Source organism: Echiichthys vipera (genome assembly GCF_963691815.1).
Source record: "Echiichthys vipera genome assembly, chromosome: 1".
Classification (NCBI taxonomy): Eukaryota; Metazoa; Chordata; class Actinopteri; order Perciformes; family Trachinidae; genus Echiichthys; species Echiichthys vipera.
In genome coordinates this window covers 30,490,413-30,517,954 of record NC_139826.1, presented here as the reverse complement: position 1 = coordinate 30,517,954, position 27,542 = coordinate 30,490,413, and the positions used below count along the sequence as shown (strand labels likewise).

Here is a 27,542-nt window from a genome sequence, read left to right as displayed (position 1 = left end):
CTGACTTCCTTGTTGTCCTGAGAAGGTGAGGAAGGCTGCAGCCACAACAACAAGCCGATGCTCATTCACTTTTCCTAACTTCCAGGTGGGTGAGTGTGTTTTACACAGTCATTCAGGGTTAGAGGGATGTTAAAACATGATCAAGGTGTTATTCGTGACAGTGGATTCGTGCCAGGTGACTTTTATGCGGCTACAATAAAAATATGCAGTGAATAAATTAGCACCGTGCAGGAGCGTCGCAGCAAATTACATCTTAATTAAACAAATGAAACAAAGCTTCGACATTATGAGGAAGAAGCAGACCAAGAGATGGATTCGTGCACACAGGGCGGGGAATCCCCAGGGCAGAGATGGTGTAATGACATTTTAAGGAAATATCTCTGAAATGAATTTAGGGAAAGTTGTGAGAGAAGCCATCATCATCATCATCATCACCATGATCATCATCATCATCATCATCATCATCAGCAGCAGCTCTCAGATCAGATGACGAGCAGCTGATCCGCTCAGCTGATCGTCGCAGTGAGCCTCCACATTGCCTGGAAGATTATTTTAAAACCGGGAATCCCCTGTGATTGCGTCACCTTTCCGGTTATTTTGCCATGTCATGCTACTTAGTTTGCAGAATTCAATTCAGGGATTCAATTCAATTTTTTTTTTTTACAAGATACTTTTTAAAGAAATAGCTGAAACAGTTTGAACAATGAAGATGGTACGATTTTGCCCTGTGGCCAACAACGTATACTATAATTTGAAATGTTTTAGAAATTATAAAGAGAAAAAAACTCAGAAGTTTAATATAACTGGGTGCGTGCTTCCCTGCCTTTCACCCACTGCATGCTGGGAAACTGTAGAGTAAGTGAGTGAGGAAGTGGATGCATAGATTTACATTTAATGTGACATATGAAGCACATTATAATACTGTAACTAACTACGGCTGGGCGATGATTCGATATGACATCATACATCGAGATATTGTAATACACAATTACGTCATCTTAAGTGATAACACGCACATACTAACTCAGGTTTTTCAGAAAACCTTATGTGAAATATTTTGAATATAATTTGCACTAAAGTTCCTAATAAAATTAGAAAATACTTAATATTTTTCATTAATCGGTCGAGACTATTAAGGCGATTTATGGAGAAAATTGAATCAGACACAAGGCCGATAACAAAAAAGCTACAGACACATCTGCAGGCAGCCTTGTCAGCGTGGCTGTTGTAAAACATCCGCAGCCCCAAGTAAAACACAAGTAAAACATGTATCTGATTTGTCATTAAGGATGGTTGCGGGACAGTAAGCAAGTGTAACTGTGAAGCCTTTTAGTGGCCGTCCACACGACAACAGGACATTTGGAAAATTGCATTTTTACGTTGCGTTTTCCAAACTATGCTGCGATTTACAGCCTACAACTAAACAGAGGTAATGCCTCCAAAAAGATCATAAATTAAGTTCAGCAAATTTGTGTTTCATTTATATATTTCATATATTAGATGCAAAAACAAACAAAAGACAACAACATGATATTGGCATTAGCTTAACCATATAGGTATTTCATATACACTATTTATGAGTTTATTGAATTACCAGAGAACATGCTGTATAGTTATGTATATCGTTACCAAGATATGAAATGATCTATATCGTAATAGAAGATTTTGGCCTGTAACAGTTCTAAATAGCTGAATAAAGACTATTTATGACCCGTGGTTGGATCATGGTTGCTGTGTTGATTCTGCTCTGTATCATAAACGTGTCAAATGCAACATCAAAACCTATTCCATGACATTTCCGTGACATTTCAAGATGTTTTAAAGACATTTAACTGTTTTTTTCATTTGCTTGTGCACATGAAAAAAAAACGTGGACATGTTGCGTCAAAATAAAACATTTTATTGTGTCCATAAACGCCTTATATACTATATTTTGTTAATGAACGCTAAGGTATATTTCATGTTTTTGCAGTGAGTATAGTTCATCCTTTTCCGGCACAATGAATGTTAGGAGAGTGGACCGGACTGTTTTGAGTGTGGAACAGTTGGAGGGAGTCGGTGCTCGTGTCCGCAGGAGCATCGGCAGAAAAGAGGTAAGTTTCTCAACTTATTTTATTACGTATGTCTGTTTTTTCTTATTCTGTACACACGTCTGTCTTTACTCAGTTGTTCTTCCTGAGGTTTCCTCCATCTGTTAAAAGGTCTTTGGGGAGTTCTTCCTTTTCACAAACCAGGGTCAAAGTTCAGAGGGCGTCGACTGCTGTACAGATTGTAAATCTGAGGCAAATTTGTGATTTTATTCATGATATTCTGCTTTATAAATACAATTGACTTGTTTATCAAACCTTCTGCTAAAAATTCAACTTCCCAGCCATCGTTCTATTTCATGCAAGACTGTACACGTTTAATTTCCAGCTGAGAAACTTGGACCCTTTTTTGATGCTGGATGAGTTCAGACTGAGCAAGCCGGCAGGTTTTCCAGACCATCCTCACAGAGGATTTGAGACGGTAAGAATATTTGACTTTAATTTTAGGCTTTTACAAACTATGTAGTGTAGCAGCAAACATTCAGATAAGCTGTAGAAAGTTAAATGTCAAATCTGGGGCCTCTTCAGCAGATGTAAATTGCTTGTCTATATGTATCAAATTTTCCTTTTTTTTAATCTCACCAAACAATTACAGCCATGCTGCCTTCCGTCTTTAAATATAGTCCACTGATTAGTCATGTAACGTACAGATCATCAGAGGTAAAGGTATATAAATCATCTTATTCTGATCATTTTCTTCTCAAAATACCACACCAACATTTGGACAATAGAGAGATTTACAAGATAAATTTAAAAGACTGTAAACCAAAAAATATATAATTTCAGCTGGAGCAATTTGTCGTAGGCATTTTAATGCGTACATGTTATATAATGTTACATATTAAACCATTTCATTGATTGCCATTTAAAAGTTTTCCATCCATTTTTCCTGCTAAAGTGTTGTTTGGTTGTGTCTGAATTTATCCTTTTCTGAATCGAGGGACTAAGGACTGAGGCTGTCGTATGCTGTACAGATTTGAAACCCCTCGATTAAAGCACAAAACACTTAATATTTACCAGTTCCAGCTTCTCATCCGTGGAAATGTGCTGCTTTTCGTATCGGACAATACAAACGATTTAATGACATCCCCTCTCAAAATATTGATGAGTATTTTCCACTTTTTATGACACCTAATACAGCAATAATCTGCAGAATCATCGATAATAAAAACAACCTTTTTATAATATTCTTTGGAAAATACAATCCTTTATCTGAGCTCATTAGCGGGTAAAACAGCAGAATATTTGAATCTCAGTACCAAGCAACACAATCTGAATGCTTTCAACTTAAAACCTCCAAACTCAGCTCAGGATATCACACGTCACAGAGAAACATCTAATTATAGTAGCGCCACCTCCTAATACCTCAGAACAACACAACAGTGCTGAACTGGTACAACTGCTTTAAACCAAACACTGAAAAAAGGATCATAACAACAGAAGCACAGGAGCAACCGGTTTCACTTTAGGGTGAACTTCCTACGTTGATCACAAGATGGCGACAGCAGGACAGCGTCCAGAAAGCTTCAGCACCACTTTGCCTTCTACAAATGTTGATTTAGGTTTATAGATTTAAAATAAAAATAAAACATACAGAAATAGAGCCAGTGATATCGGACATATAATATGTGCTAGTCATGTTGAGTTTTTTTCATATTTCTTTAAATCTAATCATGACAGTTTACCAGAAAAAAATCCCCTTTTTTGAAAGAAAGGCATTGTCGAACCTTCTGATGTGTTTTTGGAACCATGTTTTTGGTTTTGTGGTTTCTTATTTTTCTTGGTATTTGAAATGAAAGTATTCGGTCTCCACCAAAGTCACTGACATACTGACATGTGTGCAAGACCAAACAATGGGATCACATTAATGTGGCACCAGTAACAAACCCATATTACAAAAATGAATCTTTGCTTTTTTAGTGTTTTGCAGACTTTATTCCACATAAACTAATGGAAATTTGAATAAAGCAGACACAGCTTCAGTGTTTGATTACACATTTACAACTCACTCGTTCAGCTCAGAACTCACAGCTTCCCTTCTGTCTCTATTTCCTTACCTTTCCTTCTCTGTATTTGTCCTTTATTTGCTTTATTTATTCCATGTTTGACTTTAGAGTCATGTTAAAAAGGAGTAATCGATCATTTAATTGACAGAGGATTGAAAGGCTCCTTTCACACAACAAGATGTAGAAAGTCGTCATGTCGCTGTAACGTTCACACTATACAGGACTTGTTGTCTTGTAATCTTCTTGAAGTCATTTTCTACATGACTGACCAGTGACAGGGAGTCACACACGACGTGATCCTTCACCAGGATTCAATTCAATTCAATTTTATTTATAGTGCCAAATCATAACAAAACTTATCTCAGGACACTTAACAGACTAGGTATAGACCACACTCTATGACTTATTTATGATATACATAGACCCTACAATTCCCCCGTAGAGTACGGTGGCAACGAAAACCTTCCCTTTAACGTCGGACAGACCAAGCTCTGTGGAGGACGGACATCTGTCTTGACGGGTTGGGGAGGAAGAAAAGGAGAGAGAAAGAGAGACACAAAGACAGAGACAGACACACTTCCAGTAACTATAATAATATCTATAGTAATGTGAATATGACTTATATGTTATGGCAGTTAATTCAGCAGAATAGTAGAAACAAGCACAGCTAAGGTTATAGATTATGATAGTAGCAGGAAGCGTCATGCAGGACCACGGCAGCAGGCACCACCACGACCAGCAGAGACCTGCGAGACGACAAAGCACAAACAACTCCGGGGAAGAAGTTGAATTAGTAACGTGCATTGATGAGACATGAATGATACAGACGGAGAGGAGAGAAGCTCAGAGTATCAGGAAAAGTATTATCCCCTGGCAGACTAAGCCTATGAATCCCTGATGAGTATGTCTTCTCTGCAAACTACATTTTGTCATGAAAACACACGCGAGAAGTGACCTGGGACAGGGCGTCATATCACATGTGAGACAGGATCCTCTAGACACAAGCGCTTCATCCACCGTTGTTGGTGCAATAAAACTAAGAAGAAAAAGGAAAGTGAGGGGTATCAAGTTCTTTGCACACAGCTTCACAAAAACGGAAAAAAACACTACTACGTTTTCATTTAAAAACACATATGTTTTGCTGCGTTTACACCTCAGGTCAAAACTCGTTGTTTACTATACCTGAGAGGCAAAAGCAGTTGAACACAGAACTGATGAGCAATCATTCATTTGAACATTTTAACTCTTTTTGTTGTCATTCTCATTATAACCATGACACTGGCGCCTGTTGGCAAATAGAAAATCAGGACTAATGTCGTGTAGTGTGAATAAGGCGTATCTGAACACAAGATTGATCAGTGAAACAACTTGTCAGTTGACTGGTTTTCTGGTCTCAGCTTCTAAATGTGATTTTTTAATTTTATTTAATTTTTTTTATCTTTATTTGTTACTTGATGTTTTATCACATTTGTTTTTGAGGCTGTTTATCTGTTCAATAATCATTTTGGGTTTTAGTGAGATAGGATTGTACCATCACACCATTTATACACCAAAAATATAATACTATTTCAATATTCATGGTTAAAAGCTGGTTGTAACGGATTTCTTTGGATCACTTTTACTTTAAAATTGCATTAATACTCTTTTCTTTTTTTACTAACAATGCAATCTAAGGATTGCTCTAATGAGCGTACATTCATCAGATGGACCCAAACACCACCACGAATTAATATTGCTCTGCGTTTGCTCAATTTTCTTCTGCCTTTGTGGCCAAATCAATTATTCCTGCTCTTAGAAATAGTAAGTTACATCTGAACATGGTTTGGAAAGTGAACAGTCACAGAAAGGTTTCACCCTCATTTATACAAAAGTGGTGAGTTTCATTTTTTCCTGCACTTTACCGGGTTCTGCTGTCCGTCTGATTTAAGTGGGAGAATGTCTGATTAAATAACTTTTACTTTCAGGCCCCAAGGAATGGAAAATATAAAGTGATGTGGCCTCAACTCTGTTAGTCTGTCTGTGAGCCACTTAGGGCGTACTCACACTGTCCACTCGTACCGTGCCGAAGCCCGTTTCACGGCTAAAGTCTAGTTCGTTTGACCAGTGTGAGTGCAACCGTACCGTACCTGACGTCATTTAATGTGCGCATCGGACATAGAAAAAAAAAGGACGGACCATGCGTGGACATTTAAAACAATGGCGGCTAAACATTCACGTTGGTGTGAGGTGTGTTTACTGCAGATTTGGTCAGAAAAACCACAAAGCCAAAAACGTTACCATGTTTTCTGCGCTGCTTTCCATTATGTGGCCAAAAGACTGTGCGCTACTGTAAACAAAGTGACGCATCACAATGACGTTGATCAATGCGTGTGACGTGTTACGGCGTGATGACGTATAGGAAGGGCAAGAAGCATTCGCTCAGAGGCCCAGGTAGTGTGAGTACAAATGGGCCTGGGCTGCGGGGGGAGAGAGAAGGGTGGGACAAGTACCCTAAAGCACGGGGCACGGTACGGATGGACAGTGTGATTGCGCCCTTAGTGGTCAGCTTGGGTTTGAAATAGCTTCATAAATAAATGACTTAGGCCTGGGTGATATGGCCAGAATCTTTTATCCTGAACAGTTATGGCTCATTTCACATCTCAAAAACAATAGATATCACAATAAAGCATGTTTTCTCTGTGTAAATGAAATATTTGACAAATTAAAGTACTGAGTATCTTTTCATTTTTATTAAGAATGCATGGATCAGAACTTAAAGCGGTGGTGCAAATGCTGTAAACATGACCGTAATGCAGTTTGGCTGCTGCTTTTTTGACGTTGCAATAGAAATGATAGACATATAGTAAAAAATGTATGTATTTATTTTTACATAATATATTGTCATATCGTCCTTTTACCTGTTTTTTAAATATTGGTTTGACTCTAAAATCAAACTTTATTTGTAAAGCAGTAATCCTTTATTTGAATTTAGCAGTAATACTTCCACCACAATGATGAATGGAGGAAATGTGGCTTCAAACGTTCAGGAAATCTGAATAGTGTCCTTAGATTGCCAGACGTTCCTCTTCCTAAGTGTATTTGAGTTGGCACATGCAACCTAAATCTCACGGTGCAGGCGGACAGGCCCAGGCTACACTCCCAGCATGCCTTTCAGCAGGTGTGTTTTCTCACACTCGCATGACTTTTGAAATCACACAGCTGCGGAGACAGATCACAGGCAGCTCACTGCAGGGGCCTAAGCTTTTCTCCCTTACACAGATGTTCACCTTTGAACCCGTGACCCATCACTCAGCACATCTCTTCCTGTCCAGTCTGACCACTGGGGCGGTCAAACGAGCACACACGTGCTTTTAGTGTCAAAGGAGAGCTTGTTAATAAGCTCTTGGGTTAATGAAACCTGGAACATTATAGTTCACCAAAAACTTAGACAATTCATCACTTTATGTCAATTAAGCTAAAAAGAATGAGCTATAATTATAATAATAAGTGATAATAAAATAGGCTGAAAAGATTCCCGGAAAATTTGAGGCTCTTTATGCTGCATGTGTGTTTGTTTCTCAAACAGGTTACATATGTTTTAGAGGGGGTCACAGCCCATGAAGACTTCTGTGGCCATAAAGGACAACTGAAAGCTGGGGATCTGCAAGTACTAAATAACTTCATATTTATTATTCATTTTATCTTTAATGGAATAGTTCAACTTTCTGGGAATGATGCTCATTTGCTTTCTTGCTAAAAGTTGGATGAAAAGATTGTTACCACTCTCATACTCATAGACCTTTTCAACGGAATTCCATTGCTAGGCAACAGCCTCGGTCCTTGTTCACTTCCTGTCAGTTTATGTCATTCACATGGAAATAGGACACATTTAGAAGGTTTATGTTTACATCTTTAAAAAGATCGATACAGTCAATACGTTACAGACTGTAAGCTTAGTTTAGCACAAAGACTGGAAACGAGGAAATGGCTAGCCTGACAAAATCTGCCCACCTGCACCTCTAAAGCTAAAGGTTGTTTAATTTCTGCAAAAACTGATGTGGAAAAATGATAGTTTGCCATTTTATATGGGGTTATTTACCTTTTCAACAGAGCAGTAGGATACTAAGCTAGACTAACCTGCTACGTAACCTTGCTGGTTACCTAGCAACCCCACTGTGACAAGACTCATGGAAGTTGACTGTTCATGGCCAAGAAAAAGTCTGCCCTAGTAAACCATGTTAAACCAATATTAACTATTGAGCTAGATGTTTCCCCCTGTTTACAGTGTTTATGCTAAGCTAACCGGCTGCAGAAACCCTAAAATCCAGAAATGAGTTTGCATTTTTGCACTTCCAGTTCACTCATCAAGTCAATGAGTTTTTATAACAAGACCTGTGGCTTAACACAGGCTTAAGAGATTTGAATTAAGTTTTGTGCTCAGGCATAAAATACATCAGCAAATAACCCACTCGCCAATTTTCAAACTTGCACGTTGCTAACAAGTGGCTAAATGAGGCTACAAATGGCATACGAGCTTAATCGGTTGGAAGCTGGTGGGGTAGTTTCTTAGCCCAACGTTAGCTTGTTACTATGGTTGCGTTTACGCTTTTAAAAAATCACACAGTAAAAGTGGTGTGTTCATTTGTGAAAACGATCTTGCTGAACAAAATGTGTAAGTATCATAAACTTTTGTTTGCCAACAGGGAACCAGGGCGATGCTAACTTCCGGGTCGGCCTACAAAAGTACCTGTCACTATTCCTGCAGCCCTCTATTTACTGCACAAACATGAGAGTGGCATGATGAAAGCAAACAAATGCATTTCCCAAAATGTCAGACTTCTCTATAACTTTTTTTTTTTTGTCCGACACCCAGTACTTATCTTTTTGGATGTGCGTGCCTCTTCAACTTTCTTTCAATTTTCTCCTTTAATGAAGCCACTAAAAAAACAGCTGAATATACAAATGAAGACGTTCTGTTCTTTGAGTGATTAGAAACACAACGTTCAAGTAACAGTGTGATCATTATCACTCTAATCCTCTTCATAGTAAATGTTCTCATTGACCTGAAGCATTCAGCCCGCTTGTTATAACCGTGAATGAAACTACAAGAGCAGAGCCAGACTTAAGTCTAATGGCATACAAATCCCCACAAACTCATTACATATGCATTATAACGTTGTGCACTCAAACTAATTGGATATCATGCCCTCTGGGTTGTTTCCTGTGTTTTTAAAGTAGTAAAGTTACACACACACACAAACACACACACACACACACACACACACACACACACACACACACACACACACACACACACACACACACACACACACACACACACACACACACACACACACACACACACACACAAACACATACACACACACACACAAACACATACAGGCTGCTGACTCAGCTTCAATCTGCAGCAGAGGTTCAGTCAGTTCAGCTGAATTTGCTCTAACTCACCATGTGCACTCTCTGGAGGCTCGGACGTCACGTTGGAGCTGCAGATGCTCAAACAGCCGCCTGCCTGTCCTTCAGGGATTAAAGCAGTAAAAGAAGCAGTGAAAACAGCTCGCCAACAGAGAAAATGTTCAAGAAAGTTCTCAATTAATATTTGAATTAATTCAACATATGTATATATCCATTTTAGAAAAGAAACTAATCCGACTCCCTACATTTTTTTACATCAATACACTGTTTCATACACAATGTACACAAACTAGAAGTTTCACTGCTTATTTATTAAGTGCTGTCTCTGTTTTTGGCTTTATTGTCTGTTGTATTCTGCGAGTTTTATTATCCAGTAAATCACTGACAGTAAAAACTCCGCACACAGCAGTAAAATAAACCAAACTGCATGATGAAATGTCACTGATGAATAATCAGCTGCCAGCTGCATTAAAGCAAAGCTTGAGAGTGGAAATTTCCAGCTGGACCAAAAGAGAAGCAGAAACTGAATTTCATTTCACCCAGTTTTTTTCGAATCACGCAAACCAGCTCAGCGTTTTAGAATTTATTCATGATTTTATTATTTTCATAAGCCTATCAGAAGAAACAAATCTATATATTTCTGAGAATTAGAACTGGTGTTTTTACTAAAAATCAACCCTAAAAATCGAATATTTGGTGTAATTCTGACAAACCTTTTCCAAAGGATAACAGGTTATTATAGTTATTCTATGTTTCATGACATTTATTTCACCCTGTGGTTAAAAAAATGTCATGCAGTTTAATCACCTAGATATTCCTTTGCAGTGCATATCTATGTTTCAAGTGTTCTTCTAACTTTCGGTGGATTTGAGTGCCATCAAACAGGTTTACATTTTACATAAATGATATTGTCTGAAAATCAAAACCTGTTACAAAGTTACAAATGACCAAACACGTGCAGTAAAAAGGATAAAGCCCAACAGTACTGGTCAGCAGCCACTTGTATTCATTCCTTATTTATTTATCCTTTCAGTGTACACAACACAGCATTTTGGACTAAATATAAGCTACAACCGGTAATAACATAATACACAATTCATGATAAAAAAGGATCAGGGAAAAGAAAAAATTAAAAATTCCTCAAACAGTTATTTCCATCTGGAGCAAAGTGTTGGACCAGTGACTGCCAGTGCCATTCTTAGTGCGGTGCCACATGCATGGCTAAACCCTAAACCCTTTCCACCTTTAATACGAATACAAACACGATGTTATGGCCTCAGCGATGCAAATGCAAATAGTGACACCTGTTAACACCCTCAGCACATAAGTGCATGTGTGACAGTTGTGTATGTCTTCGGTTTATTTGAAATATGTCTCCTTGTCCACCAGTGGATGACTGCAGGACGGGGGGTGGTCCATGCTGAGATGCCCATGTCAGAGGACCCGGTGATGGGCTTACAGCTGTGGGTGAACCTGCCGAGACGAGACAAGATGGTGGAACCGGCGTACCAGGAGCTTAAAGGCTCAGAGATCCCCAAGCCCAGCCAGGGAGGAGTTATAGTCGCGGTGATATCTGGAGAAGCTTTAGGAGCAAAGGTGCGTGTGAGTGTGTGCGTGTGTCTTCATAATTCACTCACAGGGTTGTGATGTCACTGCAGCATCATTAAATCAAGCCACAGACTGAAGAGTGCTTTGAAACTGAACATGATGTTTACTTTCCTTCTAGCTGTTGATCTCACGGTGATTGGGCATCCAGCAAGGATGCTCGGGGCAAATGAGAAAAACCGACAAACAATGTTTGTGTGTGGGTTTGGGTGGGTGTGTTTCGGTAAATGGGAATGCCTGTTAACCACACTATTTGACCAGTGTGAGTGTCTGGTTGAAAAAAGGAAACAGCAAATGAGGAGCAGATTGTCCTGGCCTGCAAGGGATGACTTTGTTATGTTGCAGTGCGTGTGTGCATGTGTGCATGTGTGCATGTGTGCATGTGTGCGTGTGTGTGTGTGTGTGTACAGAGTTACTGCACGGCATCAGACACGGCAAGTTGTGGTCCAGCATGAAAACCTCTGGGTTTAACACAGGTCATTGAACTCAAGTAGCCTCCTAAAAGTTACACCTCCCTTTATGTATATTCTCTTTATGGATAAAGCTCATAAGTTGTGTTTTATTTTATTTTATTGATAATGGTTTAAACTCTGGTTTAAACTTTTTTATGAAGCCTGACATTGTCAGACCAAATTGCAGTTAATTTGACCAAAATGCCTACACTGCCTACAACCAATCAGAGCAACGAAACGGCATCTGACGTAGTCACATTAATTTGCTTTTTGGTTAAACACTTGCTGTCTTTAACGATGTTTTTGGTCTCCTGAGTGAATAATTCTGACTACTATAGCTGCTAAATACCCCACTGTTCACCAGCTAATATCTGATGTTGTCTCTCTGCTGTTTGGTGCCAAAAGGAAACACTATGAGAGCGATGTGAGTGAACCAAATTTCTTGTATTTTAACGGATGACAATAATATTTCTGCTCAAAACCAGAACTAAAAACTCTATTAATATGCAGGTGCTTTCATTTCTTACTTTCTTACACATGCTTCCTATTTGCAAAGCCTCAATGCTGAGAGTTCCTTTAAGGTCATCTATATACTCAGGATAAAAATAAATAAATAGAAATGCACAAAGAATAATTCACAATGTTGTTTGTTACAAGAAGTGTACACCACGGAATTACTAATAAGACTTGCTTTATTATTACTTTCTAAGTCTGTTATTAGTGACTGAGTTTGTATCTGTGAAAAACCATGTGATTATTAGCATTATATTTTGTCAAGCCAGACAAGAAGATTATGTGGGAAGCAACAAAACATCGCAGCTTTAACGGTTGAATATGTAGAATGAGTAGAACACCGCCATCTAGTGTCTCAAGATCGTCGCAACAACAAAAAATAATTCCACCACTCAGGTTGCCAGGTTCGTCAGACCTGACCTAGTAGCCTACAGGAGACCGGAGTCTGTTTGAACCCGTCCCCTCCGGCAAATCGCACCATAAAAACAAGTATTGTAGAGTAGTTAAACTGACAGTTACCGCTACAGCCAAGTAAACATGAAAGTTAGCTTACCAATCAAGGAGAAACGTAGCCATTTCAGCGTGTGTTTTAATGCCGTTGAACTCTTTTATCTCAGTCCATCGAGTGAATGCTTGCCATATATTGACCCTGGTTTTGCCCGTCTCAGGTTTGTACTCAGCTGCTGGGACAAATAAGCAGCTGCAGGATTGGCAAACTCCATTTCACCCAGTGCCAGCCTACAGTAGTTGCAACCAACAACAGACAAACCTGGCAACCTGCAATGACCAACGCTATTGGCTGGTACAATGTAAAATGAACATGACAGAAAGTCATTGTCAAACCTGTCAATTTCTTAAATTTTTTTGTAAAAATTAGTTCAGACTAAGTATATGTTTTTTAATGGAAAAGCAATACTTAAATCATGTACCCCTCAAAACGTGGGTGTATTCTTTTTTACATATTGAACCTTGAACTTATTGTTCATGCCCCTGTTGCAAAAAACAGCAGTCCAGATGGTTCTGAACTTGTAACAAAAGACCATGACAGTCACTGACGCCTGTGTGTGCGTGCGTGTGCGTGTGTGTGTGTGTGTGTGTGTGTGTGTGTGTGTGTGTGTTAGTCTAAGGTCTACACAAGGACACCGACCTTGTACCTGGACTTCAGACTGCAGATAGGCGCCCTGCATGTGCAGCCAGTCCCTGCAGGTAGGAGAATAACATTTCTAAATATACCACAGTGTGCCTGTAAATGGTTTGTTAGTAAAGAGCTTGAATAAGAATGTTAACACAAAAGCATCTCATGGTTACTTTGGTCTCTGACCTTCATCCCTCCTCATGTTTCTTTCTGTTCCTAGAACCACATGAACTACAAAGTGTTCTGTTTACCACAAACCTTATTGAATATTGTTTCTGTTGTGGCAGGAAACACAACAATGAGTGATTCTTGGGAACGTAACATGAAAATTGTTATTATTATATTTTTTTTTATAAGATTTGTGTTTTCCGGTTAAAAAGCGACAGAAGAATCCCCAAAAGAAATGAGCGATGGTATTACACTAGCTGTGCCTTTCTCATACCCCACTACTTCTGGCAGCCTTGTACGGACTACACCCACCGTGGACCTCGACCTCCTTTTTGATCTCAACTACACACCTGTATAGTTTTGTGACTGTATCTAGCACAGTTGGGTTGCTATTGCTATGAGATTATCTGTCCGCAGACAAATAAACACCTGACAAAACACTCAAATCTGCCTCTGTGGTAGTTCCTGCTACAGAAGGCATCTCTTTGTCTGGTATGACCAGCAGCTTGTAGTGCCTAAAGATGGTTAATGTTAGCAAACCTAAAGGTGCACTTTTTTTCTTGCAAAGTTCACATTCAGTGTTACTCACCAAAAACTCCACAGGACGCCTTCGTGATACGTACCCTTGTGCCAACGTGTGCTTACATTTAAGTATTCATCGTTAATCTGTAATTGTGATTACCGAGCCTGCTGTACACAAGATTTAGAGCTTCTCGAACATCGTAGTTGCCACAGTAATTATGTGTGCAACAGCGTATCATTCAGCACACCACTAATAGTAAAACATTTTACAGCTTCCATTCAGGTGGATCTATGTAGGTTAGTATTCACAAGGTTCACACTAGGATTTTGCATCAGCAGACATTTACAGCACTAACACGAAACACCTCTGGCCTCGTAAAGTTTGTAAAGCTGCAGCACGGCAGCTCAGCATTTTACATTAACAGGCGGACAGAGAAAGAGAGAGAGAGGTGGAGGGAAAGAGAGCGTAACAACACGGTATACAGAGGAAATGTTACTTCTGTATTCAGCCGCCCTCAGTCTCATATTACTGCATATTTCCGTCAACGCTGTGCCTTCAGTGACCTCGCACAGTTCACCAAACCTCCACTTTGTTCTCACCTGCAAGGTTTTGGTTAAAAAGTTTCAATTATTGTCATGACATGTCTCGTCATCAATTGGATGGATATTGTAGAAGAAACGTATGTAATGGAACGACCAACACATATTTTAAGAAAACAAGAAGCTTAATTTGAATAAAAATGGAAAAAACGGACAATGTAGAAATCCCAACGAAATGACTCCAATAAGGGAAAATGTAAGTGGATGGACATGATTATGTATGAATGTGACCGTAAACATAAGATCTGTTAACCCCATCGGCGATTTTATTTTATTTACCTATTTGTGATGCATCGTAGACAATAGATAAGACTTAACAGACATTTATTTAAATTAAAGTCATCTACATTATTACTTTAAGGACAAAGAACTTCTTTATTACACAAATACATCATTTTTTTCTGTTTTTGACAGGATGGACTACATTCATCTACACACTATCAGGATCCATTCATGTTGGTGAGTTTTCCTTGATAATGTAAACTACTAAACTAAACTAAAGAAAGGCCTACTGTCTCTACACCGTTTATTTGAACTTTGCAGCATTAAGAGATTATTTGCCTCATGAGGAAACAGTTGGATATGTGCATTCTTCTCCGTGTGTTTGATCACTTCTTCACTTCCCTCCCTGCTCTTCCTGCTTCCATATCTATGTTACAAATATGCGTGTGATCTCAGTCCAGTCGTAGCTTCCCTTCTATGTTCAGCCAAAAGAACCAAGTGTTCCGCTTTAAAACTTGATCAATTCACGGACCACTCCAGTTCAGTCTGAAATGTACCCAACATCCCGGGAAGATAAATGGCCGAGCTACTGTGTATAAAATATGACCATCTCAGAGTTTGGCTTCATATCAATCACTTTACCCTCATGTTAGAACTACGCCCAGTTGTTTCAGTGATGCTGTTTGACATTATACTGTGAAATACTGCATTTCCTGCAAAGACGACGTCGTGTGATCGGAGAATTTCCCTCGCATGAAAACAAACCCTTTCAGACAGTGGACTAATTTTAAGAGGCTGTCTTCCTTTGTTCAAACCTTTTTTTTAAAGCCAGAATTCCCCTTTTTAAATTTTTTTAACATTTCATTATGACTTGATTAATCTCCATGGTTACACTGCAGGATCTCTCAGACTGGTTGTAATTGCTGGCAGATGTTTTCATGACATAAGAGGATGAAATTGGCTGCAAAGATTAAAGAAGTTATTGAATCTTGAGTCTCCAACTCTACGTGTAGTCTGGCCAGAACCAGGACCAGCTGGCTTTGATGAATGCATCACAAGAGGAAGTGTCGGTCTTTCTCAGTGTAAGTATCAGTACTGTGTGTTTCGCAGTGTGTAAACGAAGTGCAGCAAACGGGTCCGAATGTCCGAGACATGCAGGTGCCTTCATTTCTATTTAACTCACAGTTGTGTTCTTATGCTACATGGACCTGTGGTGACCTTAAATTATTACTAATGATTCACAATTCCTCTCATAATGAGGAATAAAGCTCTGTTTGTGTTAAAGATTACACAGTAATTCCAATTTCTAAGCAGATTTAATCTAATTTTCCTCTTAACTGACCACCAAGACTGTAACCGTACTGTACCTTTTGTTTTGTATTGAGGTTTCCCCCAATGAGACACTCTTACTCAGAGAGTGATAGATCCCCATTTTTCCAGAAATGTATGAAACATAGATCAAAGACCACAGACCTCATTAATCCTAACACCCAACTCGACTTTTCACTCATCATTGGAATTCAGTTCAATTTTATTTATATTGTGAAATCGTAACAAACATTATCTCTGAACACTTTCCAACCGACGCAATTTTACAGTTACAGTAATAATCTGCAGTCTAGGGACGAGACAGTTACCGGTTTAATGATGAACTGCAGTAAAGTTCCACACGGTCAGTGTTACCTGGTCAAAATGTCATTATAATTTAAACTGTGTTTGATTAACGCGCTTGAAAAACTCATGGTCAGTACTGTAGAAGCCACAGGACCTTGTTTTCAGAGAAACATGATGGAGATGGAGAAGTACTTCACTACTCAGTAACAGGGACAGCTCTGATTGGTGGCGATTTCTGTTACAGTGTTAATGCCTACCGCACCTGTGAACCCACCAACAGCTAGTGAACTGCCACTAACAAATCCTGCAGTATGATTTTTTGTACCTTTGCCTTTTTTTTCCCCATTTTCCAGTTTGAATTAAATGTTTTATGGTCACGATTAATCTTATAGTTGGTTGGCCTCAGGATTTTATGAAATGGAGGGAATGAATGGTTCAGGCTGTGGCTCAGTGACAGAGTGGATCGTCCTCCATTCGAGAGATTGGCGGATCGATCCCCACCTCCCTGGTCCACATGTCGAAGTGTCCTTGGGCGAGACACTGAACCCCGAATTGCTCCCAGTGCTGCGCATGGGTGTGTAAATGTGGTGTGAATGATTAGATTAGATGGCATGTAGATGTCCACTGCCATCAGTGTGAATGTCTGTGTGAATGGGTGAATGTGACAAACACTGTGAAAGCGCCTTGAGTAGTCAGAAGATTAGAAAGGCGCTATATAAGTACAAGTCCTTTTACCATTTACCATTCTTAGTTGAGCTTGACTGTGCTTCAGTATATGTTTGAGTTGTTTTCAGCCTCGGGGAAATGAAGTGATGGATTAACACATTACTTATGGGAATTAACGTCATCGTAAAGAAAAGATAAAGACATGCGTTTATCATTTTAAAAAAAATCAAGGGACTATCACATTGAACGATAACGCAGTTCTATCAAACTGCAGTGGTACAGAAACAGCTCAAGTCAATAAAGATTATAATGGAGACGGTTCAGATTTTAACTGAGACTGAAAAAACGTCAAAACGTGTTTAAATTAAAGAGTTCTAGCATTGCGCAAAGGACAAAACTGTGAACTCGTCTTGTTTTCAAGGTCCAGACGAGGAGCAGCAGAAGGTGGAGCCTCATCACACCGTGGTGTTCGGAGATGGAGACTGTGTCAAAGTTGAAAACAATGTGAGACACTTAAGCTCTCTGTATCAAGACCAGTGGTCTTCAAACTTGTTTCCATAAGGCTGGAGACAATTCAAGCCATTCATGTGTTTGTTTGATAACTTCATAACGTACTCTTCATCCCCTGTGGGACATAAAGCCACAATGAGCTTCCTCCGTCATTTCCTTTTCTTGGCAACATTCGTTGGCGCGTCTCTTCACACTTCTGCGCCGCGCCATTTTTGATCTTCCTGGTTTTCTGAGTTTATGATCTCAGCGCAACCTTCGGTACGCAATCCGCCTCCGTTTGAAGTCTTACTTATTTCACTGATTATGTTCTTGCCTTTGTTTTTTCTATTCCAAGATTTTAAAGATACCACATAGCCTTCTCAGGTATCCATTGTGAATTCCCTTAAATGTTATTACCAAATGTTATTGCTCTTTTAAAGGTGGATCTCCAGGGTTGGACTTGGGCTTTACCTAATTTTGTTTGATAAGCATTACCTGTTTTTCTTTTGTTTTGTGTCTGTCCATCTTGTACTTCACACTTAGTTTTGTTAGGGGGTTCATAATTTAAAAATGAAGGTCATTTTACACACAGAAAAAGATGACAGCACTGCTTCTTATTTCCTCCGCAGGGCTCTGAAGTTTCCCACTTTGTGCTGATCGCTGGAGAACCAATCAACGAGCCTGTTGTACAACATGGTACGTCATTCATGTCATTCATTCCCTTTGAGCTGGCAACAAGCCACTGCATAAAATAAATGCTTAGACGTGTCTAAGAAGTCACAAACTGAACTTGGTGTCCATCTTGTGATGGGATCACATCAGCAGCGGGCAAAACACTGAAACCCAAATTGTTCATGTTCGTACATGGATGTGTGAATGGTTAGATCTAAATTAGATGGTATGTACAGTAGGTGTCCACTGCCATCAGTGTGAATGTCTATTTGAATGGGTGAATGTACCAAGGAGTGTGAAGCGCCTTAAATAGTCAGAAGACTAGAAAGGCGCTATATAAGCACAGGTCCATTTACACAGCTGTAACATTTTGTCGCTACCACAGTGACAAATTCTGGCCGCAGACAGACAAATAAACACCTCACAAATGACTCAAAACTGCCTCTGTGGTAATTCCTGCCACATTAGGTGTCTCCAGGACCACAGTTTTCCATGATGACATACACACACAGACAAGGTGAAAACAACTGTCATTGTCTCAGCTGATAATCAATAATGTAATACTTTCTATTGCTGTGTGTGCCCTTCAGGTCCGTTTGTAATGACCACAGAGGAAGAGATCAGTGAGGCTATCAGGGACTACCAGACTTGCAGAAATGGCTTTGAAAGGGCTGTTAACTGGAGGTCCACGATCAGAGACTCTTTGTGAACACTACGCGTTGCACTCTTGTCCTTGGTGAAAATGTTAGCCTTGTAGATTTCTCCTATAGAAGCACATTTATCAAGTTATGCGTCTCAATGTTTGTAAAAGTGGGTATTTTTTCTTTCTCAGGACATGTTCTGTGCGTGTTTACAGCACATTTAGTACTTTCCATCATCTATTTTAACTTGTTACATGTCCAAGTGCTTCATGCCTCATTGTTCGCACAGTATTTAACCTCCTCTCCCTTGTAAAATATAGATTTTAGGGAAAACCTGCTTTTAACTACTCTCCACTCCCCTTGTTAAATTTAGGCTATTACATTTTCCCTCTGCTGCTTGAAATAACAAATTAGCAGAGCTGTTTTTTTCTTGTATGTATTGTTGTTATGAAGATAATTTAAAACCATAAATATGAAGGTTTTACAAAGGTTTTGATGTTTCATCCCACACATTTTTGGAACACATTAACCTCATTTATCCTGCTGCAAAAGGCAAACAGTTTTCCTCAATAGCCAAAAAATGTCTGGAGACCACATAAAAATATTGTTAAAGAAAACTTTTTGCATGTTTCTTGTTATTATAAGCATCACTTATCTGCAGACAGAAGAGAGGCGCAGGCTGCTGTTCGTTGTTTGCATAGGAATTCTGAATATAGTTCTCCTATTCCCACCATTATGTATTTTCCTGGCAGATTACATCCTGAGTCAAATGGGCCTGGATGCACGAGTGGGTGGGGTGTCAGTGAGACAGGGGTGGTGCTGGCATCTGATTTCCCCTCACACGTTACGGAAGTCTGGATCACATTTAAAACACATGTTACTGCTCTTTGGCTGTGTGCGGTTTGGCAGCTCCGGAGGAAAAGACACTGATAGGGGATTGAGCAGGCAGGGGACATGATCACTTGACAAACAGACATTAAAAAAGAAAGACTGGAACACATAAGCAAATAAAAAGGCGTGCTTTGAGGCAGCAGGACCAGTGGAAGAGACACACAGTAAGGGCAGACACATACTTACTTTTCATAGCTTCTTCAGAATTAGCCCACATCATAGAGGAAGGAATTGTGTGGCTGCTTTTGCACCTCAGGGCCTTTTTACGCCGACAAACCACAGTAGGAGCTGCAGAACTAAGGACTGACAGAAGGGAAGTCTAACAGATATTGTAACAACTGAAATTGTGGGAAGCCAGAAGTCAGCAGCTTTTCTTTTTTTTTTTTTTTTATCAGAAGGTGGGAATATAAAGAAGAAACAGAGGACTTTGTTCAGATCTTTAAGCTGAAACATCCCATAGGCTTTCGATCTGACATAAGAGACTGTGCTGATAGAAATTCCTCAAGGAAATCAACAATTTTCAGCTTCTGACTTCTAGGAGCCTCGTTGTTTAACTGGACACCTTAGGTTCAGCATCAAAGCTTTTGCAGCAAGAGGTGCATGTTTTAAAGCCTCTTTAACCTTCTCCATTTGGCTCGTGGGCATCTGGGTCGCTGTGACAGGTTACGTCTGGCTTACACGCACACTCTTTATTGTGCAGCTGGAAGATCAAGAGTTTGTGTTGCACATACCTGCACTGAGACAGGACTGAGTGTGTGTGTGTGTGTGTGTGTGTGTGGTCTGAGGGACTCAGCTGGTCTGGGACATTGAGTCAGAGAGGCAGCTAGCAGGGAGAGCCTTCTGCCAGGAGGAAAAGTAGAGAAGTTCATACTGCTGAGTGCTTCTCAGACACCGTGAGCCAAGGGATAATGATGAAAATAAAACGGACTCTGTGTAGAATCTCCTGCTTGGTGACTCTGGTGGTGGAGCTGAGCTGGATAAACGTGGGCCACAGCATGCACAGAGAGGGAGGAAGTAGGGTAAGTGTGGCGTGAAGCCTTATGTCTTCAAGTGCATAATTGTAGATGATGTATAGCGGCAAAATTATTCCTATTTGTACTAGAAATAACTTTAATTTATTATCTAAGTACAGTATGTCCAGAGAGCAGATTTACTCGACTGCATTGCTTTTATATTCTTTATGCACTCAGGGCTTAATTTCCCTCACTTCTCTTCGCCCATTCACTCATAAAACTCATAACTGATCAAATGCTGCCAGTGCAGTTGCTCACCGGGTTCTATCCACTGAAATTGACAGTAATCACGCGTGTATGTGAATTTGGCTAAAAGAAGAAAAGCATAATGATATCTGCGTCAGAGGGATGATTAAACCACTTTACTCTTAATTTTCATTCATCAACATTATTCTTGTGTCTTCCCATTAGCTCTCCATTCAAACTCCCCCCATTCTTTACCGTCCTCTCATCCGTGTCTCAGGCACTCTCCCTCTCTGTTTCTCATTAGTGGGTCTATCCCCTGGTAGAAATTTCGTAGGGGAAACCTCCCTATTTTCTGTTGTTGTTTAAGTGGAAGCAGCCAGCCAGCCAACCCGCCCCACCCTCTGTTCTGCAACACACTGAACACATCAGAGGGCTCAGATCCTTACAGATGTCCAGAGGAGAGAAAGCAAATGCTGTACAGACAAGTGCAATATTCAATATCATGGATGTCTCTCTGTTATTAGTAGAGCTTTGGCTTTCCCATCTCAAAAATGAGCCTCTCCCTACCCCTCTCCTCAGAGAGATCACACCCATTAAAGTCTATTCAAATGTCAACTTCTCTGACAAAACAAAACAAACATTAACTACAGTAATGGACTTTTTATAATGTATCTTATAGAAACCAATCTGTTCAGCTTCCATTTTGTTCTGCTTAATGTCATCAGGGGAACTTTGCCCTTCTCATGAAGGTTGACAGGTGGTTTTATGCTTTTCTCCCACCACTGCTGCCTCCCCTCAAAGTGCAGGACATGGTTTTGTTGGCAAAGGCCCATATTTGTCAGATGTCCCGAGGTTTTATCCTGCATGTCATCTGAGTATATGTGGATGTATACTCTTTGGTAGCGAAGTCATGAGACTTCAGAATGAGGAACATTAAGACAGACCGGAGCAGACGCACATTTGCTACAGCAGCTGTTGATAATCGCTCTGACAACTATGTGACATTAGGTAGAGTGCTCAAAGCCTATAAAACATAGATCTATGCACCAAGTAACTCCACGCTACAGAAAACATCTCAACATATAGACTAATCCTGTTTAAATATCTTTTAACAAATCTAAGACAGTTTTGAGCTAAATGTGAACATTTGATGCTACCGTAACATGCTAATGTTCAAAATAATAAAATATTTATTAAAGCTGTGTGTGAAATCACTCCATTTACTACATAGTGTACTGCATTTACCCTTTCACTATTTTATCTGTGTGTATGAATCCTGTGTGTTAAAGTCAGGAGATAGGAACTACATTTATACAAATTTCAATGACAATCTAAACCACCAAAACTACACTTGTCAACCTAATGTTGATAGTAGAGTAAAAGTCAGGGAATAACTAAAGTCTGTTGGATGTATCCTCTGGGGACCACGGATGTCTGTACCAGACTTCATGGCAATCCATCTGAGAGTTGTTGATATATCTCAGTCTGGACCAAAGTGGTGGACCGACTGATTGGACCTGGAGCAATGTATCCTCACAAGTTATGCAAAAGTTTTCTCTTGTTTTCTGACAAATGTCCAGCAACATGAGCACTCAGTGCCCCTGTGCAAGCCCAAACAATGCAGAACCTGTTACGGAAACAAAATTACTCGGTTAGGTTTAGGAAGAGATCCTTTTCTTTGGTTAAACTATCTAAGTTTAACTAGTTTAACTTATTCCTGTGTGTTGACCCATCCATCCACCTTGATTTCCTCCACATGTGGGCTTTGTCGCTTTTTATACTACATCGCCTGACTTCCTGCTTGAATGCAGCTCTGCACATCCTGGCTCATGATTACATGAGTTATATATATGTTAGAATAGTGCATTAGGCTACTTTTTGCAGGTGTCAGTACGAACAGTGAGAACTAGAGTCATGATGCTAGCATGGCTAAAAATATTAACATTTCCACAGAGGATTATTTGGCTTTTGATCGAAGATCGAAGATTTCAATACGCCTTCAATAATGTTTTTAAGTTTGACACACTGACTGAGAAACTGAGACAGAAAACAAGCAATGGGCCTTATGCATGAAACGCTCATATGCACAGATTGGATCTTAAATCATATTTTCTTATTTTCCTCTTATTGCTTGGTGCCAGAACAAATATAAGAAAAAAACAAGAAAACGTTCATGCGTGAGGCCCAATGTTGTTCTGTTGATGTGAAACAAAAGGATGATTGACTGTGACCTCGCAGGTAATGAAGCAGTGGGAGAGGAAGGTGCGGTCAGCCTCCAGCCTGGATGAGCTGCTGATGCTCGCAGACTTTCCTGACTGGAAGTTGTGGAAGTGTCGTCTGAGACTGCAGCAGCCGGAGACCCTCTCTTCTCCACCTTCAATGGGCTCACACCGCTCTACGCGCTATGCTGCTGAATCTTACAGCCTGGAGATACTTAAAGGTCGGATAAAACATACAATGCATATTACGTGTGAGTTTGTTTATGTGTGTTGATGTGGTTCTGAACATTGTGTGTCTCCCACATAGCCATAGATGAAGAGTGGCAGCGGACTCAGTGTATGCCAAGGGAAACGTGTGTCGATGTGGCCAAGGAGCTGGGCACCGATCCCTCAATGTTCTTCAAGCCGCCTTGTGTGTCCGTCCACAGGTTTGTTTAACATGGAAGATCCAAAACTTCAACATCAACCTCTAGGGCACTGTCCCCCAACGAACATGAACAGTTGTGTTCAGTTGTGTTGAACAGATGCTGATGGATACTGGTGGTTAATTTTTCGATGCACATCACTTTACCCAGATGTGAATTTGTTTTCCTACTGACAGGTGCAGTGGCTGTTGCAATCAAGAGGGCGTCACCTGCAGAAACACAACGACTGTGTATGTGAATAAAACTGTGAGTGCCCAGATGGCAGATGATTAGTGATTGGATTTCCCTTTCCTTCAGTCGTGCAACAGCAACACTAGTTCTCAGTAGTCAAACACTCTAACACCTCTGTGTGTGTGTGTGTGCGTGTGCGTGTGCGTGTGCGTGTGTGTGTGTGTGTGCGTGTGTGTGTGTGTGTGCGTGCGTGCGTGCGTGCGTGCGTGTGCGTGTGCGTGTGCGTGTGTGTGTGTGTGTGTGTTTATTTCAGGTCCTTAGTGTTATACCATTCAAGTTTGTACCAGAGCCTGTGCTAATAAAAGTAGCTAATCATACAGAGTGCAGGTGCATGGAGCCTGCCATAATACGGCGTAATGCTCAACCTCACAGAAGCAGTGGGTGAGTCCAAAAACATTCATCCATGTTATTTATGCACTGAATTTGTTATTATTATTTGTTTTTATGAATCTGATCCATCTGTTTCATTGGCAGCTGCTCTCCGATGGACCAGCTGTCAGAGGCAGAGGACTCCAGGAGACTTTGTGCCAGTGGGTTTATTTGGGATTGTTCAACTGACAGATGCATACCATACCCTTCCAGTACACCAGGTGTGTGTGTGTGTGTGTGTGTGTGTCTAAACAACTGTTGGATGTATTAGTACAAAATTGTGAACAGACATCCATAGTTTTTTGAGGGTTCATCCTGTAAAACTTAAAACATCCCCATCAGCCTCAAATGTACTCGATTTGTTCATTCCTAACAAGGGTGGACACAGTTTGTTCAATTCACCCGCAACTAGCAAAACGCCCCATGAACGACCACATTTTAAAAGTCAGGAGTCAATGAGTCAGGCAGACTAGACATGTCATATTAAACTATAAACAACCCCTCTGTGTACTCTTTGAAATTGGGATGTGGGATTGCAGGCTAACAAGGTGCATGCATTTTGGTAATTTTGCTAACATCGCCTCATCCTCCTTCAAATCGCATACAGTTTGTACTGTCTGGTTAGTACTAATTATCAATGGTTAGCATGCAAACACGCTAAACTAAGATGGTAAACATTCTAAAACATTAGGATGTCTGCGTTTTCTTTGTGATAGCATGTTAGCATGTGGACGTTGTAAGTAAGTTCAAAAACAGTTTCCATATTGTGTTGCAAAATGCAGGAAAATCATATCTAGAGAATGTATTTCACACTATTTGATAATTTAAGACATCAGCTACTCTTTTACTGACGTAATAAAGTAAAAGGAATAAACAGTAAGTTCATTATCAAAGTATGGAACTGATGTTGTTTATGTTTACAAGATGGAAAGTCATTTCTTGTACTTAGTGACTTAAATTATTTATTAATATCCCGCTCAGAGCTTCCACTCAGTTCATGGATGCCCGACTGTGAGATAGACGTCGAACGCTGTGACTGTCTTCCTAGACCTGCATCAACTCTACAGCCAAGACGGATCCAACGCTGTCATCTCAACTCCTCCATCTGTGCCCACAAAAATCAACGTTTTGATCAAGCATCCTGCAGGTATGCTATGCCAGAGAGAGGCTTTAATTACCTCGGACACTTTCTTTAGAAGCTTTACTCTGTACTCAAATGTGACATGGACAAACAAATTATATACTTTCGTGGAAATGGCTGGAAATCTTGAGAGGAAAATATTCTAAAGAAATGACAGGTGCTGGGGAAAAGGAAAAGTGGGAGGATGGAAATTAGAGTCCAGTTCAAGATAAAAGAGCTACTCACACATACAGGATGAACTGAATAAACAAAGTGACCTAAAACTGGTGAGGTTCAGTTTCCTTCAGGCTTTCTGAGCTCCATCGTGTCTGAATTCATGCATATTTTCTATTTCTAAATGTTCCTTCTTTTATTCACAGGTGCAAATGGCCAAACTAGTCCACAAGTCCACCACGGAAATATATTACGACTACCTGCTCACCAAGGGCGTTTGGAGGTAGAGAAAAAAAGGCTCATAATTTATTTACAGTCCTATTTATGTGGATCACTTTAACTAATTAAGATTATATTAACTCACATGACCGTGTTAATTGATTTCTTTTAACATGCTTATTACCTTATGTTTTCAATCAATGTGTAAATTCTATGATTTGTACATTTGTTCTTTGTGCACTGAATATGTAGTTTATATTAAAAGATTATTTTTATAATTTGTATCTGCGGTGAATTTTTGGATTGTTTCTTGTCTTCTGATGGAATATTCCATTTCGTCTAAGTACAGTACTCACCTGTTTGCCTTATAGGGCGCAAAACACGACTTTTAAATAGTTTTCAAAATTGTTGCAACAAGACCTGTCGAATTCTGTCATGGAAAATTAGGTTATTCAGTGAAACAATACCCAGAAAGTGAAGTATTGTTACTTGATAAAGTCAATAAGGGTCTTGTAACCTAATCATCTTGTTCCTTGGATTTCATTTTCATACAAAGTCTATCATAACCTGTCATGGGAGAAGATTTGCTCTCAACACAATCAGCCAAACATGAAGACAAAGTTCGACGTGGCAGCTGAGTCAGAGCCTCTCAGTCCAATTCAGAATATGTGAAAAAGGCTGTTCACTGTTGATCCCCGTGCAATTTGACAGAGCTTTAACAGATTTGCCAAGAAGAACCAGGGAAAGTGCAGCGTCCACATGTGCACAGCTGATAAAAGTGCTGACAGACTCAAGGCTGTAGCTGCTGCATAATAGGCTACTGTTGCAACAAGTGTTTTATATTTGTCATTAATTTAGATCCTTTTGTAGAAATGTTTCACTTTCACATTAAATCATTATCAATCATCTGTTGATCAGTCTAAAAAAACTAATTACATTTATTTAATACAGACAGTAATAGTAATAGACAGTTAGACAATAATACGAGCTCTGCTGCACTGCTTTGTGCACTGCTTTGTGTTCATGTTTTGTTTGTATTGTGGCAGAGAATCTAGTAATCAGTGCTTCCATATGTTTTGTATTTTATACTATATATGTTGAGTTTTGGAGCTTCCAGGTGAAATTTTCCCTGCTAATGTTAGAAGACCCGCAGTAGCTTTCTTGAAGGCAGTCTTGCCTGTAAATACGGCTCCTCATAAAACAGGTGCGTCCTTTGTGAATGTGTTTCGTTTGCTGTTGTTGCTGGGTGAATGTATTGATTTCCAGTCTTGTTTTCCTATTGCTCCCATCGTAAAAATGGCTGGATACCATAATGTGTTAATGGCATCGTGTCTCAGCACTCCAGCAGATACATTAATAAAGTATATGACAAGCTCCGTGGCTGCTCGCTCTTACAGCAATAATAAACCACATTAAATGACCTTTGCTCATCCTATAATGAAAGAAAAACATAATATGTGATTTTATTTCATACGAAAATGTTATTAGTATTTGCACACTGCATATCAATGTGATGGCACAAAACGCTGAACGGACCTGAAGTTAAATAAAAAATGTTTTGTCTCCCCCTTCCTGCACTGTTTGTGTACTCCTGTTTTCTGACTGCTCCTACCTGGTGCAGACATCATTATTACAAAATAACTGTTTCATCACTGTTGCAAAAAGTACGTGAATAAGAATGTGTTTATATTTTCCCATATACCAAAGATAGATTTTTACTTGTTAATGCAGTACATTTGTGTATGTTTACCTTCAGTTTTAATGAAGGGAAGGAGCAGGCAGAATCATTTGTGGAAAATGCAAAATGAATATGTTTTATCTAAAAATGCGAGACCTTGATTTCTATACAGTTAAGTAAGCTACTTAATTCAAGCAACAATCTATCAAA

General features: G+C 39.7%; 1 protein-coding gene across 5 annotated transcripts; it reads left to right on the top strand.

Annotated features, from left to right (window-relative positions):
• The first annotated feature begins 16 nt into the window (after window positions 1–16).
• pir (pirin) lies at window positions 17–25,835 on the top strand. 5 transcript variants are annotated; one of them, XM_083915007.1, is made up of 10 exons: window positions 17–89; window positions 1,973–2,093; window positions 2,416–2,508; window positions 7,659–7,739; window positions 10,898–11,104; window positions 13,200–13,284; window positions 14,918–14,962; window positions 17,427–17,509; window positions 18,124–18,190; window positions 18,757–19,657. In XM_083915007.1, exons 2-10 carry the CDS (start codon window positions 2,001–2,003, stop codon window positions 18,873–18,875), a joined length of 873 nt encoding a protein of 290 aa, XP_083771133.1. In that variant the 5' UTR covers window positions 17–89; window positions 1,973–2,000; the 3' UTR covers window positions 18,876–19,657. The 5 variants fall into 5 exon arrangements, with proteins under 5 accessions (XP_083771133.1, XP_083771134.1, XP_083771132.1 ...); XM_083915008.1 differs by lacking the exon at window positions 18,757–19,657 and adding an exon at window positions 23,136–23,313 and having other exon boundaries at window positions 19–85; XM_083915006.1 differs by having other exon boundaries at window positions 19–85.
• Window positions 25,836–27,542: the final 1,707 nt, after the last annotated feature.